Genomic DNA, 20971 nt, shown 5'->3' with positions numbered 1-20971 from the left:
GCGGTGGTAAGGTGATGTCAAGCTGGGTCTACAAGGTGACAGGCAGGTGCAGGAGAGTGGCCAAGGTGTCCCTGTCACACTCGGGTGATAGTGTCTCATCTCTAACACTGAACAAAATATTCAGGTTACTGAGGGGTTGCTGACTTAGGATGGTGACCTCATGAATGCGACATGGGGCCCTTGGCGGGGCGGGGGGGGGGGGCGTTCTCATCCATACACTTCAGAGTTTGATTCAATTCTTAAAAAGCTTAAAATCCTCTGTTTTGGGCTCTACATATTTGGTAAGAGACTATACCTCAAGCTATCGGAAAATCCTAATTTCTAGAACCTCCCTCCGCCCCCAAAAGTTACTACTTATATTCTTAGAACAAATTGAAGAAAACAGAATCGGGAGATCTGCCAGAGCTGGGAATTTATGGCTTCAATTTGGACTGGAATTTCCACTGTACCCACAGGCTTGTGGGATATCTCTGGGTCCTAGATCCCCTCAGGGTGTTATCACAGGCATCTCGTTGGATTATGGACAGAGAGAGCATCACATTCAGGAGAACACAGGTACCTGCCCTCCAGGACCTTAAAATCTATTTCAGGAGACAAGAAAAAGATACATAACAATCTGACTAAAAGTGCTAGGAGGAAATGCTAAGTGCCAATAAATGCAATCGAAGCTTTAAAGAGGAAGAAATGCAGTGGTTGTCTTCTCTTTAAGAATAAATAGGAGTTAGACATGGAGAAACGAGGTAAACCAAGAGCCAGTCTTCATGTGCAGACACTGTGGAAATAACCTCTGCTCTTACATTAATTTTTTCCATCATTTCCCTTTCACACAGGAATAAAAGCACCAGCGTTCACTGATTACTGGCGCCTGCTTTCTGTAAGAAAGGCGACAGGAAATGTTGGGATTTTAGGAAGTTGGAATTTTAAATAACATGGCATGGAAAGCCTCAGACTCAAGGGAAGCTTCTCCTTCAAAGCCCCCAAAAGGCACCAACACTGCCCACACATGGGTTTCAGACTTCCGACCTCATGAATGGTGAGAGAATACATTTCTGTTGTTTTAAGCCACCCAGTTTGTAGGAATTTGTTATAACAGCCCTAGGAAACTATTACCCTGATTGTTTCAATCTGGTCATACGTGCAACTACTCTTTTGTGATCAATAAACGTGTAGTGAACATTTGTGTTTCTGCTCCTAGAATCTACACCTCACTGTGTGGTGAAAACATTTTGGATCTGCTGCGGGGAAAGTGATGCTGACTACATCATCAGCTGTAGGGACATAAAGCAGAGGCCAAAGCTGATTGGCACATTTTTATCCCACTGACCTCAAGGGCTCATGAGACAAAAATTGTATTTTTAGCTATGAAGAAGATGCATTTTTTCATTCTCATTGTTTTGAACCTAAGAGGGTGGGGCTGCTGCCACCATCCTGCCACCATGTGGAGCCTGGGACTGCATCCAGTACATGAGAGAAGAGCTGAGAGGTGAAGAGAAACCAAGTCCCAAAGAGGTCACGTGACCCACCCCCCAAACTCCTTACACCTGAAGCTAGTCACTTGCCTACGCCCCACTGCTCATGCGTCAAAAATTCCCTTTTTGCTCAAGACATTTTGAGTTGTCTCCTAAAACAACAGCCCTGAGAAAAGATTCCAGCCTGGTTCCTCATCCGAAGTACTTTAATTACTATGGAAAATGAAGTGTACACATCACTTGCATCAAAACACACAACGGGTTTCATCTGAAATACAGCCGCTTACCTTGTATCTCAGTGTCCCCCGCAGCAAAGTGTGAGCAGACGAGATGCCATAAATCTCAGCGTATTTGGTACTGTCTCTGTTGGGATAGCCTTCCAAATTTAATCCGGGGTAATAATCCATGGGAGTCACCGCATCAAGAAAGGACACACCCCCTGCAACATTCACAACCTGAGGAACATTCAAAAGGCACAATGGGGGTTATTGTAAATAGGGTGCTCCCCTTGGCGTTTATCTGTGTTATTTGCAAATTAAAGGAATCAAAGTTTTAAAAGAAAGCAATAGAGGATAGAAAAATATGTTTTATGAAACAATCGCGATCAACGTCCCAGACTCAGGCTGTTCCACTAACATTGTAATTCACAAGGCCTTTCTTCCAAGCTTTCAAATCTGACTTAAAGCATTTGGCTTTTTTCCTAAGCTCTTTTTTTCTACTTTTTCTTGCCCCTGGATAAGATGGCACTGAGTTATGTACCACGAGAGTTTTGTTTTTAAATAAACAATATGTTAAAAGCAACAGATACTGATTTAAATGGCTAACATGCTCAAAGAATAAGGGCACTATCCTCAGTGTTCTTTTTCTTCTCTCCCATCCCCCTTCTGAATGCTGCTTGAGGCACCAGCCTGGTCCATTTCATTCACACAGGTAGCATTTACTGAGCACCTACTACGTGTGTGCCAATATCCCACTTATCACGGGGGTAATAAGGAGAGTGATGAATAAGATACAATTCCTGTCTCCATCCACTCCTTTAGTCATTGAACAAACATTTACTGAATATCTACCAAGTGCCAGGAGCTGCGCTGGAGGAGCTAGAAGGAGCCCACAGCCTCGACTAGTCAACCTAAGGTGTCTGTTGGGGACAGAGCGTGGGGGAGATGTCCCGTCACGAGAAAGACAACGCTATGAATACACAGTGCGACTCAAAACAGTGTTGCTCCGATCTTCCTGCTGGTGAGAAGGTAAATCACCAGTTCCCAAGCTCTTTCCATTTCTCAGTAATGCCCTTACCTGCAGCCCTTGCCCTGGCACGCACTCAAAACGCAGTGCCGCATTTTTTTTCCTTTCATTTTGATTAAAGAACTAAGTTTTTCTTTCAGCTTGTGACATTTCTGATCATCCTTAAGATAATGGGAAATACTCTGCAGTGATAAAATCAGGGCTGAGGTTCCCGGGGAAGGGGTGGTGGTGGTGCTGGTGGAACTGGCTTTTCTCCTGCTTGTACTGTGGGAAACTATTTCTGATTTCATGTCTAAAGCTGCACAGAACAACCCTGCACAAGGGAGCCACTATGTACCTTCAGACAGATTCTGAGGGATTTGCCCAAAGCAGAGTTTATTTGTATAGATTCTGCATGTGCCTTGGTATGAAAAATAGAAACATATGTTTATGTTGTTGCTGAAGCCCCAGAAGGAAATGGGCCATGCCACCTGTAGTCAGGCCTGGCGGAGTCTCTCCATTTAAAAGGCTCACTCTGTAGAGAGCCAAGGACTGTCTGCAGCCCTGAGAGTGAGACTCTGAAGGAAGTGAGGAATGCTTTCCATTAACTTCTCCTATGAAACTCTTCTGGACTGTACAGCAGACATTTGCAAAGGGACCATTCCTGCACTATTTCTTTAAAACAAGTGTCGTCTATCAGGATTCTAAATTCTAAAGAAAAATCTATTAATAAGGCAATTGTTAACCTTCAGGGTCTCCACACCCATCTCATCACTATAACCTACGACAATTCTAAAAGTTTTGTGTACTTGTTTGAAGGTTCAGAACTTTTTTTAAAGAAAAATTCAAGAAAGACGTCTATATTCCAGCACTTTACTAGTCAGAAACAAACCAGTTGGTTCCTAGGTCTACCACGAGATTCTTGTGAAGAAAATAAGGAAATGTAAGCTGAATGATTCATTTAGAGTGACTGACAGCTGCTGAAGCAACTTGACCCAAAAATGAGTAGGGAATCATTATCATTTGTTATGAACTCAGAGTTGTATTTCTAATATTATGGGGTTCATTAATAAGCCCTGTCCTCTTTGGTATCTTATTATTGACTTGGATGAAAACAGATAGATTTTTCTATCTGGCAGAGAACATGCATTTTTTTCTGACTTTACAATGCTCATATCCAAGACCCACTCCCAGCAGAAACAGTGGCTCATTACTCACTGCTGTTGCAGGCTTTTACACACACACACACACACACACACACACACACGCCTTCCAACCAATGAGAATCACTGATAATAAGATTGATTACTAAACTAACGAGAAATATAACACAGGAAATAAACGACCATTTACTCAGGGCCCACTGTGTGCTAGATGCCTTACATGCATTGCCTTCAATCCATGCATTAACTGGTTTTTCAGAGGTGAAAACTGAGGCTGAGTCACCCCGAGGCAGACCTGAAACCAGGTCCACCTGACGCCAATGTCCATGTCCTTTCTCCTGTACCACACCTGTACCTTTCATCGTGCTGCTCTCTGGGTCAGTACCTGGAGAGGGGTGCTGACGGACAAGATAACAGCATTCCAGATGGTGCTAGTCTGACACCTGAAGATTGCATTAAGCAGGGCTGCAGGCAGCGGAGAGCAGCAGCAGCTCACGATTTCCTATAAGGGAGGAGCTGGGTGCTGCAGTCAAGGCAAACTTGACTTGCAGGCAAACTTGAGGGCTAGAAAGCCTATCTCAAAGCTGTGTTTGCAGAGCAAGCACGGCCTTGGCTTAGAGTATTTGTTTAACCGGGGGTAGCTTGGGAGAGGAGGCTGAAGGAGCTGATGGTGATGCTCTGCCACATCACTCAGCTGCCACCCATCTAGGAGAGTGTCCCACCACCCACAGAGGGCACAAAACTAAGAGAAGGGACAATCACTGTCTCCAAATATGTAGAAGGAAATCAGATTTGTTAGAAATAGGATTAGAAGCTAGAAATAGTACCAGTCGCTGGAATTTACTGCAAGATGTAGGACAATGAGATATGTCCTCATTCATAGGCTACTCATATGTCTAAGTTGCTGGAAAAGTTGACGGCTTTAGCTTTAAGCAGAAGCCAAAAGTCACCTGGCTCCCCCCTTATGATTCTGTGAATTACGTAAGACCTACTCTGTGGCCACAGAGGGGATGAAGGGACAAGAACACAAGAGTCTTCTGGCTTGCAAGGCAGATGGAGACACTTGAATTATGGAGTGAATAATACAGCATCTGGAAAATTCTTAGACACAGACAATCAAAGTGTGGGAGTTCAGTCAAAAGAATAGCGAATTGGGGCTGGAGTGGTCAGGAAAAGATGCATCCACAAGAGGAGACTGGAGTGGGACCTTGAAAAAAGTATCATTTTAGCAAAGAAAAGAAAAACATCATGTTTTCTCTTCGGGTCCTCCACAGTGCCAGGGAGACGCAAAAGCACTCCTTGTTTCTTACAAAAGCAGTTCAGAATGAAAGGGAAAAACTTCAAATTCAACAAATTCAACTTCTGCTGCCTGAAAATAACTGCTTCCTTTTCCTGAGTTCTCACCACCATCCATTTCTTTGTGTGACTAATATTTGCTAGGGACGCATGGGTCTGACAATCTGCTGTTAAACTAATTGTAATCTATGCGACCTCACCGAGTCCTAATGTAAGACGCCTGCAAGGCTGGTATTATTACGTTTATCCTCAGAAGGATCCCAAAGCTCAAAGACGTGATATAAATGATTGTCCTAGTGTCACCAGCCAGTGACGGCAGAGCCAGAGCACAATGCCAGGCCCCTGACATCAAAGCCCTTTCTATTTGGGTTGCACTCTGCTGATCCTTTCCTTGTCATCACCTTTGCCAGTTCTATGACCTCCTGAAAAGAAGTATTTTGCCCAAGTGAAGCGAGAATTTTTCCTGCATTCACGGTCGTCTATATCAAGCATAGGCCAGTCTCTTTTCTACAACTGCAGAAGGTAGAAGGAGCTGTTGACACGCAACAGGAGATGGGCTGTGGCAGATCAAAAGAAGTGTCTGTGGGAGAACGTCAGACTGAGTTTCTTGCCCAGACCTTCGTGATTACAGAATTGGGGAACTGGATGGAACTTGACTGCCTAAAACACGTATTAGAAGACTGATGGCCAGTGGTCCTGTAGAATGGCCTTTGGGGACACTCTGAGGGATACCCCCACCATGCACCAAAACTCAGGGGTCCTATTTTATACCTTGAAACATGTGAATGTATCTTTCCAGCATCAAGTTTAAGTGTGTTGCTTGGTTAGTAGAGTTTGAAGTACAGCTGCGGTCTTCTGGTCACTAAATCAATTATTTTCAAATTCAGCTGCATATTTGAATCACTGGGGGAGGTTTTAAAGATCCCCAAAGCCAGGCAAAGCAGAAGCTCCGGGGACAAGCCCAGACCTCAGTATTCCGAAAGCTGTCCTGGCTGTGAGCCCCACCCTACGGCAGGCACAGGAGACCCTGGCTAAGAACAACATTCACCTTGTTTCTAAAGAAATGGTTTCCTTTCTCCTTTGTTTGTACATAACACACACTGAGATTAACAGATACGCTGAGAATTTATAGTACTGCTGCCAGAAGAATCTTTTTAAGATGCACATCTGAACATGTGACTCACCACTCCCTGCAGGCCCAGGTGTGGGTGAGAGAGGTGCGTCGGCATAAACTGAACGAGGGAGCCTCAGTCTCGTCATACAGTGTTTCCCCAAAAATAAGACCTAACCAGAAAATAAGCCCTAGCATGATTTTTCAGGAGGACATCCCCTGAACATAAGCCCTAATGAATCTTTTGGAGCAAAACTTAATATAAGACCCGGTCTTATTTTCAGGGAAATACGGTATTTGCTTCCAAAAAGGAGTCTTCCCTTCGGTTAGGAGGATAAAATACGTGGGCAGTCAGATGTAACTTGGATACTGGCTGTACCACTTGGATCGCTTTAACTGTGGCTGTTAGCTAAGCTTCTTATGCCCATTTTCTCCCTTATAAACCGGATAGGGTTATGGTAGGAATCAAATGAAGCCGCTGCCTAACCCAGGCAGGAGTGGCAGCATCCCTGCCCGGCTGGCCAAGCACATCTTTCCTCTGCTAATTTTCTGCTCCCCACCTCCTCACCAAGGTCACATCAGCTGCCCTCTCATCTGTAGCGTGTGGCACTTGAGTGTACTTTGGAACTTCTCTCACTGGTTTATAGCTGTTACTCCAGTATCTGTCTTTCCTGCCAGGAGGCAATCCAGTAAAGGGGGAAAGAAAAGGCTTTGGAGTTAGTTAGACCTGAGTTTGAATCTCAGCTGAATGATCTTAACATTCTCTTTCAGTCACCGTTTCTTTATTGTCACGTGATGAAAATAACACTACACTCAGAGACCATTTACATTCTGGGGGAAAAACACTGAGTTTCTTTCCCTGAACCACCAAAACCTCCCTTCCAAGAGTCACCCCCAATCTATAGCTGTGAGCTCTCTGAGGTCAGGGGCCTCGTTCAATGTGACAACCTTTGGAGCTTTGCCTCAGGGCCAGCACAGAGGAGGGGCTCTGGGATTGCTTATCACGCTGACATAGGAAGAGAAGCCGAGAGAGAAGCAGCTTTTCCAAAAGCAGAAATAACGTGCAAGAAGTAGAAAGAATGAGTCCTGGCTTTGCTGGGAACCATGAGGAGATACGCTACATGGAGCAGAAAATGTACACCGAGAAATGCCAAAGGAGAAGAGGACCGGGGGACTGGGGACGGGTGGCACAGCCGTTATCAAAGGGCCTTGGCATCAGGGAGAAAGTCTGGACTTTCCGGGGCAGTTACAGCAGGTTTGCATCTCTAAAGCTCAGGATGAGAACCGTCACCTTTCCATTGAGCAGGTAGGTGGCAGGCTGCATTATGTTCATGAGAACTCCAACTGGACTCCAGCTAAACTTGTATCTCAAAGGATTGTCAGAATGCTCAGGGGCCGGGAGCCCGCCACAGTAGGAAATATAGGATTCAATCTGTAAGACAAGTGGAGATTAATCATTAACTTAAAGAGAATAATGTACCTAAGTAAGTAATCAACTGCGACATCTAGGAGGTAAACTTGCTACAGTTTTTCCTTTCTTAAAGTCACTAAGGCTTTCCAAAATACATCCTTAAAGCCAAACACCATTTGTCACGGTTATATTTTATATATAAGTATTAAAAAAAAAAGAAAAAACCCTCTAGAGATTGTGACTAACATTGTGTTCAGTTAAAAATCCAACTATTATTCAATTCTGCTTGGTCAGTTCCTCTTGACTTCTGTATTTAAATTATATATTTGATTATAATTTGATTATAATTTGATTATGTATTATTTTATACCATTTTAAATAATTAATAATTAATATATGATATATAATTAATATATAATTATAATTAATTTGATTCTGTATTTGATTTTATATATTACATATATAAAACCTAAAACATTTAATCTGATTCATCACGTTTTCATATCCAATAGTTCCTTCTTATATGTAAAACATATGTCATAATACCAATGGATGGATGTTGTAAAGAGTTGTTCCCACTTGTAAAAGTCAAACGTTTTTTGAAAATACTAACATAGTGTTTTACTGTACAAGATGACAATCTTAAGGAGAATTTGTATATGTATCACATGGAACATTTTTATTCCTAATTTAAATTTTACAAGATATTTGACAATGTTCAAAGAATACCCAGTTCTAAGTGGTGATTGTTTTGCTTTTTTTTTAATATATATATTCTTTTTATTAGTTTCAGGTGTACAAAACAATGTAATAGTTAGACATTTATCACTTATATCCCTCACAAAGTGATAACTCCCCTCCCCCAATCTACTACCCGTCTAACAGCACACAGCCATTACATTTCCACTGTCTCTATTCCTAATGCTGTACTCCACTTCTTGTAACTATATATATAGTCACTTCAGGTAGTAAAGACATCCAGACATAGCACAGGCCCCAACACTGGATTCTGAACACCATGGAGATATATATGTATATATATATGATCTTTCTTTCTCATCAGATTGAGAGGCACCTTCGTTTAACTCTCCATGGTGTTCAGAATCCAGTGTTGGTGCCTGTGCTATGTCTGGATGTCTTTACTACCTGAAGTGACTATGGAGTAAGGTGGACTTCCTTACTGTAAGCTCTTGGAAAGGCTGCTTTCACCTTGGGATCCAGCTCGGAGAAGGGACCAGGTTTGCCTCCCGAGCTGCTAATGTCTATGGTATTCTCAAAGTCTTCTTTCATCAAATAATATGCACCCATAAGAGTAACAACATCCTATATGCCTCCTACCCCTTGGGATGACAAGGGCTGTATAAGTCCATCCCTTGCATGTGACAGATAATCCATCTTCATAGTCCTTTTGCTGGAGTAAGTACTGAGACTCACATGCAATGCTAGGTCCTGAACAACAGAGTCTCCAAGGCAGTCTGAAATCTTTTACTAAACCAAAATATTATAGGAGCATCTATTTCTCTAAAAATAAACTGCTACGACTTGGACATTGTTTACCATGCAGATATTTCTGAAGTTACAGAATTTTACTTGAAATTTCTAGTCAAAGTAGGAGTGAACAGTATAGCAACACCTTTAACTAAACTTAGAGAAAGATTATATCTGAACACAAAAGCCTGGACCTTTGTGGTTTTCCTAAATAGGCTTTTGGGTGTAAATTGGCTCACCGTGGCTCCCACTTCTTTGGCTTTATCTATTGTTTCCATTGCCAACATATGGTCAAGACCAGGGTCCAACCCCAATTCGCCGATGACTGTGATGCCAGCATCTTCCACACTACAAGAAGAGGAAAGAAAAGTTGGACGTAAAAGAAAAGTAGTGCCATGGATCTACTTTGTTGAAAATGACTGAAACATACCTCTTTTCCAATTCTTTTAGGGCTGGGGTGATGTAGCTTGCAGTGATCATATTAACTCTGCTTGCGATGCATGCCTTGGCCACAAAAGGATGTAATACATAAGGCAGCAAGCTTGAAAATGGAGGAAGAAGATAATCAGAAACTTTCTTTTCCAACATTACCTTCCAATGTACCCTCAACTGCACTAAAGCTGAGACAAATTCTGATTAATTTATTCTCTCAGAGATGATCAATGATTCTTTGAGGACTACAGAATAAATGTATCCTGTTATCCCATTTAAAAATCTCCACAATATGACCTACACCTGTGCATTTTTCTCCCTCGATCTTTCTCCATAAAGAAGCTATTGTAACTCTCCACTCCCAATTTTGCCAGTTCTGAATCTCTACGTTCACTGTGCCTTCCAACTTGGAATGCTCCTTCCACCTACCTCCATCTAAGCCTCCCTAAAGAAGTGTCTGAAATGTTATCTCCTTCGAGACGCTTCCCCAGATTCCCCCAAAGCCAGATGTTTTTCCTCTTCATGCACCCAGCTATTTCTTTATAACGTGTTATGGAATTTATTCCATCCATTCTTATATTTCTATGATTTCCTGTCTTGGGTCCCCTACTAAAAGATAAGCTTGCTGTTCTTTTTACCTCCACATCTCCCAAATGGCTATCCAGAGGTGGTGAAACTTAGTTAAAGTGGCCTGTGTGTTACATTACAGGGTAGAGTCGAGGAAAGGCCAAGGCAGGAGATCGGCTTTAATGGTATTAACTGGTGTAAAGGCTACCAAAATGGTGAAAAGTCTATATGGTGAGCAAAAAATGAAGCTGCTCATAAAACTCAACTTTGAATGGGTTTTCTAAAAATCCAGCTTTGGTATTTTAATTTGGAATTGGGACTATACAATCACACACACACACACACACAAAAGAACTTTCATAAATGCTGATACAAATGAGTATATTCATATTCTATCCAAAGAATAATAAAATACTCTATTGGTTGCTTAACAATATTTAAGTTCTACTAGCTTATTGCCTATTTGGTTCAAAAAAATCTACATCGTCCCAACAACAATATAAATACAAGCTTATAAATATTATCACACTGTATTACTGTATATGTCAAACTCATCCTGCACACTTCAGATTTTCTCTATTTCACGTAAAACAAAACAATAAAGCCACCTCTTAGGCTCTTATTTCTCCTCAGGTTAACAGAATAAATATTGCTAAATATGTTTATTATCATGTACAATGAAATTGTCTACACATTTTGCCAGTATCACTATGAATGCTCTTGATCACTGTTTTCCGGCCTCTTAGTCTAAAAGAAGTATTACTGAATACAGTAACCCTTTAAGACAATGAACAAAATACTTACAAAATTCTTTGTTGGAAAAGTACTAATAGAAAATGTACAGTGACATCATCTAAAAGGTTAAACGGAGATTTTTGTGTCACTTTCCCCACAATGAAAACTTGCCTGTTAAAAATGTTATCAAGATCTAATAATATTTTTAAACTTTGTCATTATCTGCACTAACCTGATAAAAAGCTGAGAACTAGAATGATAGGATTTTCGTTGGTGGTGCCTTTTTTACACAAAGGGAATTATAGTTCATAATTCATTGTGTATGTGATATAGTAACTTGATACAGTAACTAGTTAAGAGAACTTAACTCATAAATTACTGTGTTGACTCCAGCCTAATTAATCCATATACTTGGAAATACCACTTGTAATAACATATACAAAATACAAATGGTATTTTTAAACTAACTTACCAAAGTAACTTAATGATTTATTTTGCATTAAATCATTACAAAATAAAATTGAAGAAAGTAAAACCATGAGGATTTAACACACTATTGTAAAATTATTTGTGAAACATATCCTTTACTCATTTTATTTTTGTAGTTCCTATCACTGTTCTTACATCAAAACATTCTTTCTCCAACTTAAAAAAACTTTTTTAAATTTAAGGAACACTACAGGATAACAATGTTTACCAGTATTACCAGTATTACCACTGGAAACTCAACTGAGAAAAAGTAAATATAAAACAGATTTTGCTAATGCTAAATCTTATGAAAGGCTACCCGTTTGCTAAATTTTAAATTTTGAACATACTAATAGATTATTGTCTTTATCCATTATCTTGTCATATTTTGCTTCAGATTTAGTTCCAAATGTATTTTGTAATGTTATTTTTTTAATTAAAAAACAATGTTATATGTAAGTAACTCTGTGTGGTAAAACAAATTCTCTGTTTTATTCAGAATGCTGGAACATTCAATTTTGAATCAGACTTATTTTCATAATCGTATTACTGACAGACAATGTTTATTGGTCATTAGTAAATTTTTGCTGAAGAAAAATTAATGTGTATTAAATTTGTACAAACTGAATAATATTTAAGTGCTCAGAATGAGTGTATGTTTAAATATATCAAGAGAGAACGTAAAAGTTCCCACTTAGAATTATCTTTTATTGTATTTGTTTTCCAAGTCTGTTTATTTTTTTAAGTAGGACATCACAGAACTTCCTTCAAGGATATCATTTGAATCTGATCTAACTTCCTCTAAAGATATCATTTGAATCTGACCTAACTATGAATTGATCTAACTATAAATGAGCAGGTGACTTTCTTCCTTCCATCTTGGAAAAATTATATTCTAAGAATAAATTACTATTCTCATCACTTTGATATTTAGAAACCAAATTTAATTTTAAAGTGAACCTCATGTAGCTCTGTATCTAGAAGTTAGATCTGCATTTTTATTAGGAAGTAATAAACACTATATTTCAAGATCTGTTCCTAAATGGTCATAAAGCTAGAGAGTCTATTCAATTTAATTTATGCTTTATAAATCCAAAAGATAAAATTGCTACCAAAATATATGAAACACGAATACCTCATGCCCCAGAAATTCCACTTCTAGGTAGATACCCATAGTAGCCAAATCCCTGAGACAACCTAAACACCCATTGACCATCAAATGGGTAATAATGGTATATCCATACATGGAATATCGTGCAGCAATGAAAATGAATATACTACAAAAAACACAAACAACTCTCACAACCATAATGTTGAATGAAAGAAGGCAGCCACAAATGGGGACATACTGAACAACTCCAATTGTACAAAGTTGAAAACTAGCAAATACTAATCTACAATGTTAGAGGCCAGGACAGTGCTTACCTTTGGGAAATGGGGCTAGTAAATGGGAGGGGGCACAAGGAGGGATTCTGGGGTACATATTCCATTTCCGGTTCTGATGATAGTTACATGGTGTGTTCACTTGGTGAAAATTCACTGAACTATACACTTGTGATTTGTGCACTTTTCTCAATGCACAATTAAATTAACAAGTTTACTTAGAGAACGGAAGAGAAAATAAGGAAAGAGAAATGACAACAAAGCACGTGACAATCATTTCTTTCTAGATACTAACCTGATGACAAGATCCTGTTTTGCCACCAAGGAGCCCAACTTCTCTTCTTGTTTACCAATCTCCATGATAACAGGATTAATGTTATATTTCTTGCCTAACAGTTCAATTTGATTCTTTATGTCAGAGCCTATTTTAAGAATTAAAAAGTCCAATTTTTAGGTTTCCTTCCACTGGTCAGAGAGCAAAACACCTTTTAAAATCTCCAAAAAACAATTTTTCAAAGTTTAGAAACAAAATAGTCATCTAAAATTCACAGAGTAAACATGCTATGACATCGTTGGTTTTTGGGTTCCCCCTCTTTCTTCTTCTTCTTGAAAAATGGGGGCTTATTTACCTACTGTTATTTCTATATTGGCATCTCTTGACAGGTATTCCAATACAGGCTCAGATACGTAACCAGTTCCAAGAACCAAAACCTTTTTCTTGGTAGCCATTGAAAGTGACTGAGCACGTTCCCTATTTAAAAAAGAAAAAGGTGGGGCATACAGGAATCATTTAACAACAACAAAAACAATTAAATAACAGAATCTTGCTAAACTAAACTAAAACTTAAGACTATGAAGCAATCATTTTCCCCACATTATTCATAATAAGAACCTCAGGAATTAACCTACACCAACATTTTTCATGAATTATTTTAGCTTTTGCACAATAAACAATAAACCCTGACATCGCAGAGGTATACACCCATAAACTTTCATGAATTCGACTAGCGAGGTGTTGGACCATTGTTTGCCTTACAACTGAGTCACTTGGTCTCACACTTTGTCCTTCCAGGGGATGTGACTTAATATCGAGCTGGAGCTTTACCTCAGAAACCTTGTTTACTCCTCACAACAATCTCAGGAAACATCAATCTGAGGAGATTATTATTCGAGATTATTAGTGGACATTTGTTTGGTCGTTTATCGTTAGGGTCACTTGAGAGAGTTGAAACCATAACTTTGAAACCACAAATGCCGTACGTAAAATGTAGAAACCTAAGATGATTTACTAGGCAGGATTTTAATGCTTCAACAGTTTGTTCTGTTCAAATTTTTTCCTTCCTGACAGATAACGATTTTTCTTTCCAACAAACTCTGACCTCCAAGACAGTGACTAAGTCTTACTCAGCTTTATTAACCCATTAATGCTCAGTATATTTTTTTCTTCACTATGAAAAGTACTCATTAAAATTCTTTTGAATTAAATTCCCAGATATCAGTGTAAAACCATGGAAATGGCCTGGTGCTGTGGGGATCTTTTAGGCCAGGACATTGCTCAAACTTTAACCTTCTCATGAATTATAAGTGACTAAAAATAAATATAAATATAAAATGTCTCTGCCCCTCTTCACCCCAACATTCATATTACTGCTGAGGTGAGGGTTCCTAAAACTTCCACCCCATCCCATTTCACCTCCCAGAAAGAACCACTATTACTTGGTTATTGTATACCCTACTTAATAACACTTTTTATAGTTTACATAATTAAAACATATTATTTTGATGTCTAAATATAAAGTGTTCAAGATACATTTTTTTAAAGACTCACTCCTGGATTCTATATCTTATTAATATCTTATCAGCACCCCCAAACACTGCAGGTTAATGATCACTATGCTAAATGATAGCAAGAACGTAAGAATAAGGCCGGGGCACAATAACTTAAATTTCCTTTCAAAATGTGATCGTCATATCAGTGTCTTGGCACAAGATTCCACCAGGGAAGGAGGGCAGGCAGTCCTAGCAGCTGGAGCCAAGCAGACCTACTGTTACATGAAATATGGTGTGTAAGACTGAAGATGTCATCGTGAGATGTTACACACGTCATTACGATGAGTAGTATAAGAGATCATCAGGTGATGAGAATTAAATGATAGAGAGCTATGAAAAACAAATACATGTGAAGTGTCCCTTACAAGAAACTCTCCTATGGGGTTATACAGCTAGCTGCTTTTTTAAAACACAAAGTATACACTCTTGCTATCTTATGCCAAAATTTTTCATGAATGCATAAAAAGTAACTGTAAGCAAACTAACACATATGGGAAAATCATAACAGTAGTATACTTGATCTGGGCAGATCTCTGTATTTCCTTCTTTAGGTAGAACAATTGAGAAAGAAGATAAGGCAGTTTGCTTGCTTATTTGTTTGTTATTAATTTTCCCACATTGGTTTATCCTGAGAATTCAGTGCATGGGTTATTTTGTTAGACATGACTAGACCAGTAAAGCAGACATAAACACAAATTGAGTGCAGTCAACTGAAGTGGGCCAGAACATTCCAAAGAAATGTCCATATTTTCAAACTTTGAGTAGAAAAATCAATTAAGGAAACAAGGGCCTTAGCTAAGCATCTTTCTGTGAGAACCTGGTTTGGCACCTTCCTCCTAATAAGAATCCCCAGGGAAAACTGACCTCTGATCATTTTCTTTCTTCACTCCTCTTAATTTCTACCTAAGAGCCCACTTTCCTAAACATTACACTAACCAAAAGAAAGTCCAAACCCTCAGCTGAAAACCAGACTGAAAGCACCACAGAAAAGATTTGTGTCCTCATTGTCCTTAGAGGAAATAACTGAGGCATGACAGTATACAACATGCTAAAGAAAGGATAGCTTGGTACTTTTGCTTGTTTACACACAAGTTTACGTAGAATATTAGAAAGCCCAAATGATGCTACAAGACTGTTCTGGAGAAAATGATTCACACAGGTTTCAGCCAGTCACTTAGTTTGGATTGCCTATATTTACAGATATTTTCAAAATTTACATCTTGTATAAACTTAGTCTCATAAACTCACATTGAAACATTAAAAAAAAATACTCATCAGATCCAAGATAAGAACAATGCTTACCTGCTCTCTCGTAGTTTCTGGATATATTTGTACTTATCAGCCAATATACCGTTGGATGCAATCACTGCCTAAATGTATATGACAGAGACATGTCTTTAATATCCACATTTTAGTCCCACAACCATGGGCTCATGACTGATAGAGAAGAGAGACATATAGATAGATGGATAGATAGATAGATGATAGATAGATAGATAGATAGATAGATAGATAGATAGATATGCATACATAGATACATACCGTGTTTCCCCAAAAAGAGGACCTAAATGGACAATCAGCTCTGATGCATCTTTTGTAGCAAAAATTAATATAAGACCTGGTCTTATTTTACTATAAGACCTGGTATGATATGATATGATATGATATGATATGATATGATATGATATGATATGATATGATATGAGATGTAATATAATATAATACCAGATCTTATATTAATTTTTGCCCCAAAAGATGCATTAGAGCTGATTGTCTGGCTAGGTTTTATTTTCAGAGAAACATGGTAGATAGTTACATAGATAGATAAAGATGGGGAGAGAAAAAGTGGAGGGAAAGGGAGCAGAGAGGATAATAGTGGAAAAAATACATTCTTGGAAAAAAAATTTTTTCATGACTTACATCTCGTACTACAGGAGAAAAATTTTGACTTTCAAGAGGCTGTGTGGCATCTGATAAAATCTGAAAGGAAAATGAGATTGGTAAGAGATAAATGACACTGCAAAGAAGGCTTCTTGATATTTGTATCCATGTTAAAATATTAGTCAAAAGAAGAAAATAATTTAGAAAAGTTTTCTGAAAATCACTGAATATAAATAATTGGTAATAGAAGTCTTGTACAAGTGAAGTCTGCCCCACTAGAAGAGGCTATTTCAACACAAGTTCCCATTTTAAAACTGAAATTTGATGACAATCATCTTTGCTCGCTGGGAACATGACAAAGCGTGTCCTTCCCCACCACGTAGGTGTATCACGTTGAGCATGTTGGCCAACACCACCACCATCCTCCCTTTGAGAGCCTCCATCCCATTTCAAAGGTACAAGATGTCCAATTAGAAGTAGAGAATGTGTCTTCCAGACAGCAAGCCACCAACACTACAAGACGGAGTCTCCCTCAGGTCACTGTAAGTTGTGTTTGTAGGCACACCAGCATTTCAAAAGTGTCCGTGACTTGACGAAGGAGACCTCAAAAAGCCATCACACTCTTCCCATTATCTCATAAGAATGAATCAGGTGGCCAACAACCAAAACCATGTTTCTTACTATATATTAACATCCCAGCATCCTTCTAGTCCTCCTCATTTCCTCCAAGGTATCCAACTCTTGAATAGACCGCCAAGGGTAAAGAGCATATAAATCAGTATTGTTGCTTCCGAGGGTCAGGGCATTAGAGCCAATGAGACAATCATTCCCACCCCTTATCCGTAGATTAATGTCTAGAGCACTCACCCAACTAAGACTAAAATGTACCCACCAGATGCTCGCAGAAGAGCATTTATTTATTGTATTAAAATAAATATAAAACTACTTCCATGTCTCTAAACCACAAGACACCTAGGCTATCTATTCCTAGGATATGGGCAGAAAGAGAGAGAGTGGGAGAGAGAGAGAGAGAGAGAAAGAGAAAGAAAGAGAGAGGGAGGGAGGGAGGGAGGGAGGGAGGGAGGGAGGGAGGGAGGGAGGAAGGAAGGAAGGACATTCTTTGGGAAGCTCATGAAATTAGCACACCTGGCATCCTCCCACTGCTTCTTTCTCCTGGGCACTTTTGGAGTAGTCCCTCCTCAAGCTGACTGCTCTACCTACAAACTCTGTAGGAATTTCACTGGGCATATGATTATACCTCTGAATTCTCTCTGCTGATTATCTCTGATTCTACAGCTTTATTTAGGTCTTGCTGGGACCATGAGAACTACCTCCCATCTTACTTCCCTTCATTTATCTCCAATCTAAAACACAAATCTTATTACTTCTCCTGTGCCTATAATACAGGAGCTTTCCCTTGCTTTCGAGATCAAGTCTCTAGCTCCCTAGGCCTGCAAGACTCTCTACAGGCTGGTTCTGCCTCTCCAAGATCAACTCTCCCTTGTGCCTCAGACCCAGCACGTCAGGCCTATTATCAGAGTGGAGTTGCTTATCTGCATGATGCTTTCATGTGCCTCTGTGCTACACCAGGGAGATGCCTCACATGCTACTGATCTAACTCTTCAACCTCCAACGTACAGCTGAAGAATTGCCTCCTCTGTGAAGTCTTTACCAAAAATCTGCCCCCAAGCACACCTTGAAGGTAGGAACTGCACTTGACATCTTGCCACATGCCTGCTACATTATAAAATGGTAAATACTCGCATTCAATTAATATATTAGTCGATACATACAATAATTATTTAAAGTTAGGTGGGGTTCCCCCCAAGAAAACTAAGTAACTGTCATGAGTTTACCTAGAGAAAGGCAAACATAAATGACAACAAAAGTTGCTCAATTACTCCATTAATTACGTGGCTTGCTAGAATTCAACCATTACAAGACTGCAAGCACAGGGTCCCGAAGCATAGTGTATGCCTTGTCACTTCCACGTACAATACCTTTGAGAGTTCATAATTTCAAGCTATTTACCCTGGTTTTAAGGCCCTTTTCAATGTACATCCAACATACTTACCTTTGCTTCATCAGACTTGACAACTCACAGAATCCTTAGATTAACTCCCACCGTTACTCTGTCTCCATCACGTACTATACCTCCCGTGCCCATGCAAATAAACAGATCCTATACCTCTATCAAGAGTCAGCTGAAATGTCACCTCCTTCATAAAACCTTTCCTAACTTTACCCATAGGACAGAGCCTCTCCCTCCACAACTTCATTACCATCTTTCTAATGGTTGTCACATTACAGCTTATGGCTGGGTTACACACTTATGTGTGCAACCTCATGCTTCTACAGGTCAGAAGTTGTGTTTTAATTCTCTTCATCTATGTGTGTGCCTTGTTCCAACAGACAATAAATACCTATTGAATTCAACTAAAACAAAAATTCTATATCGGTGCAAAATGATAGTGTGAGCCTGCAATGCTACAGAATGTATGGACCTTAAGTCAAAAAGGAAACTCTGGGGAGAAAAGGACAGTACATATACTTTAAATACAGTCCCATATAGTTATCAGGAGAGAACGCAGACAATATACTTAAATTTTTAGTGGTGAGCAGACACTTACATATCAAGACTACAAAATAGATAGTCATCAATTTTCACAAATGTTCAGTACTTAAAAGATAGTGCTGAGATAGACGCCCCCAAGGCAATTCCACCAGGCTGTGTAGAGAACTAGAGTGATATATATAAATGAAGACAGTGTGACAGTTCAGAGAAGATGGGTTGCTCATCAGACATCTAAGCAATACCATCTGCTTCAGTACTGACGAAAAATCTCCAACACCTCACTGTTTGCCATTCTTACCCTTGTCACACTGCCTAAAAGTCTATCAGCTATTGACTTACGTAGGTACAAACACATCACCTGTCTGAATGTATATTTTCCACTCAGTAATGGTGAATTTGCTCTTTTCAGACCAATCCTCCCATTGAATAAAACCAGGTAAAACATGAAAAGTCTCAGTTTTTAGGTTCAAAGGCAGTAAAGACTTGCTGCACCGTAATTCTGGAGAAGAACGCCCAGGGAGACGAGTCCAACATTTGGCACCACTTTTCCAAGGTAAAGTTGCCCATGTGGACACATGACTGGGATGCTGAAAAGCTGAGCAGAAAGGAGCAGAGACTGAGAAACTGAGAAGAGCTTCTGGCTGATTTTAAACAATAGGACAACAAAAACTGGAGTTTAGTTTGCTGAAGGGGACTGTATTCAATGCCAGATTTTCATGTGGGATCCTGAAAGACTATATCCTAAAATAAATGGTAAATTGAAAAACATTAGTTCTCCAAGAACTAAAGCCCAGCTTTGAATCACTTCCATTCCAAATGAACGGAGGTGCTTTTCTTCTGAGCTATCTCCTTGTCAGAAACAAAGGAAATCTTCTCTGGAGAAAATTACTACAGTCTCCAGAGCCTCAAGTCATCTCTAAAATTTTACATACACAATATCTAGCATTCAATAAAAAAAAAAAAAACAGCCCATGAAATAAGAAGAATTGACTAAAAACCAAGAAAAGAGTAAAACAGAGAATATAAACAGACCCAACAAGTTTACTGGAATTATGAGATGTAAGTTTAAACTCTGATTAATATGTTGGAAAAAATAAAAATTTCCCCCCAAAGGTAAAACTAATCCACACTTAGAAGTCAAGATAGTAGGTACCCTGAGGAAGGAGAGTGGCGATGGTGCTTGGAGAGGCAGAAAGCGGTTTCTGGGACGTTACCATTATTCTTTTCTTTACCCATGTTGTGTTCACATGGGAGTCTTTGTGATAATTTACCAGGCTGTACCCTTATGGATCACTTCTCTGTTATTTTCCACTATTACATAAATTAAAAATTATATTTTGATCCTTAATAAAAATTTCATTTAAGAAATGCACTTATTCCTCATCAATTACATGGGCTAATCCTCAGTCACACCTTCCTGAGAATTCATTGAATTGGCTTGTTTTTCTCCTCACATCTACATGAGATCAACTGTACGGAATGAATGGCAATTTCTTTTTTATTATTATTAGTTTCAGGTGCACAAGACAAATTAATACTTAGACGTTTATCATTTATATCCCTCACACTGTGTGAACCCCCCTCCCCCCATCCACTATTCCTCTGACATCGCACAGAGACATTTCCACTGTCTCTATTCCTAATGCTGTACTCCGCTTCTTATAAGTATATACATACATATATATACATATATATATATACATATATATAAAATTATAATTGGCATTCATTATTGTTCAGCTTCAAGTGTACAGTGCAGTGATCAGGCATCTACATCATCCCTGAGGTGGTCTCCCAAATGGGACACGTGTCCATCAGATACCCTACAAAATCTTTACAACATTATTGATTACATTCCCCAAATTAATTTTCAAAACCCCGTGGCCATCTTGTGGTTACCGACTGTTTTCTAATCCCCTCACCTTCCTCCTTATCCCC

The 20971-nt window shown here is 39.3% G+C and overlaps 1 protein-coding gene across 5 annotated transcripts in view; it reads right to left on the bottom strand.

The window, feature by feature from the left end:
• AASS (aminoadipate-semialdehyde synthase) overlaps positions 1 to 20971 on the bottom strand; it is a 55185-nt gene that overhangs the window by 8769 nt on the left and 25445 nt on the right. For all 5 annotated transcript variants that reach the window (XM_074315660.1, XM_019750056.2, XM_074315661.1 and 2 more), the window contains 8 exons: positions 16498 to 16557; positions 15880 to 15947; positions 13377 to 13498; positions 13043 to 13169; positions 9593 to 9703; positions 9402 to 9510; positions 7555 to 7695; positions 1757 to 1924 (listed from right to left, as the gene is read on the bottom strand). In XM_074315660.1, the coding sequence (XP_074171761.1) occupies positions 1757 to 1924; positions 7555 to 7695; positions 9402 to 9510; positions 9593 to 9703; positions 13043 to 13169; positions 13377 to 13498; positions 15880 to 15947; positions 16498 to 16557 (906 nt within the window). The remainder of the gene's footprint in view (positions 1 to 1756; positions 1925 to 7554; positions 7696 to 9401; positions 9511 to 9592; positions 9704 to 13042; positions 13170 to 13376; positions 13499 to 15879; positions 15948 to 16497; positions 16558 to 20971) is intronic.

This window comes from Rhinolophus sinicus, linkage group LG11, assembly GCF_036562045.2.
Source record: "Rhinolophus sinicus isolate RSC01 linkage group LG11, ASM3656204v1, whole genome shotgun sequence".
NCBI classification, from domain to species: Eukaryota; Metazoa; Chordata; class Mammalia; order Chiroptera; family Rhinolophidae; genus Rhinolophus; species Rhinolophus sinicus.
The sequence above is the reverse complement of the archived record's forward strand: the minus strand, read 5'-3'. Positions and strand labels throughout refer to the sequence as shown.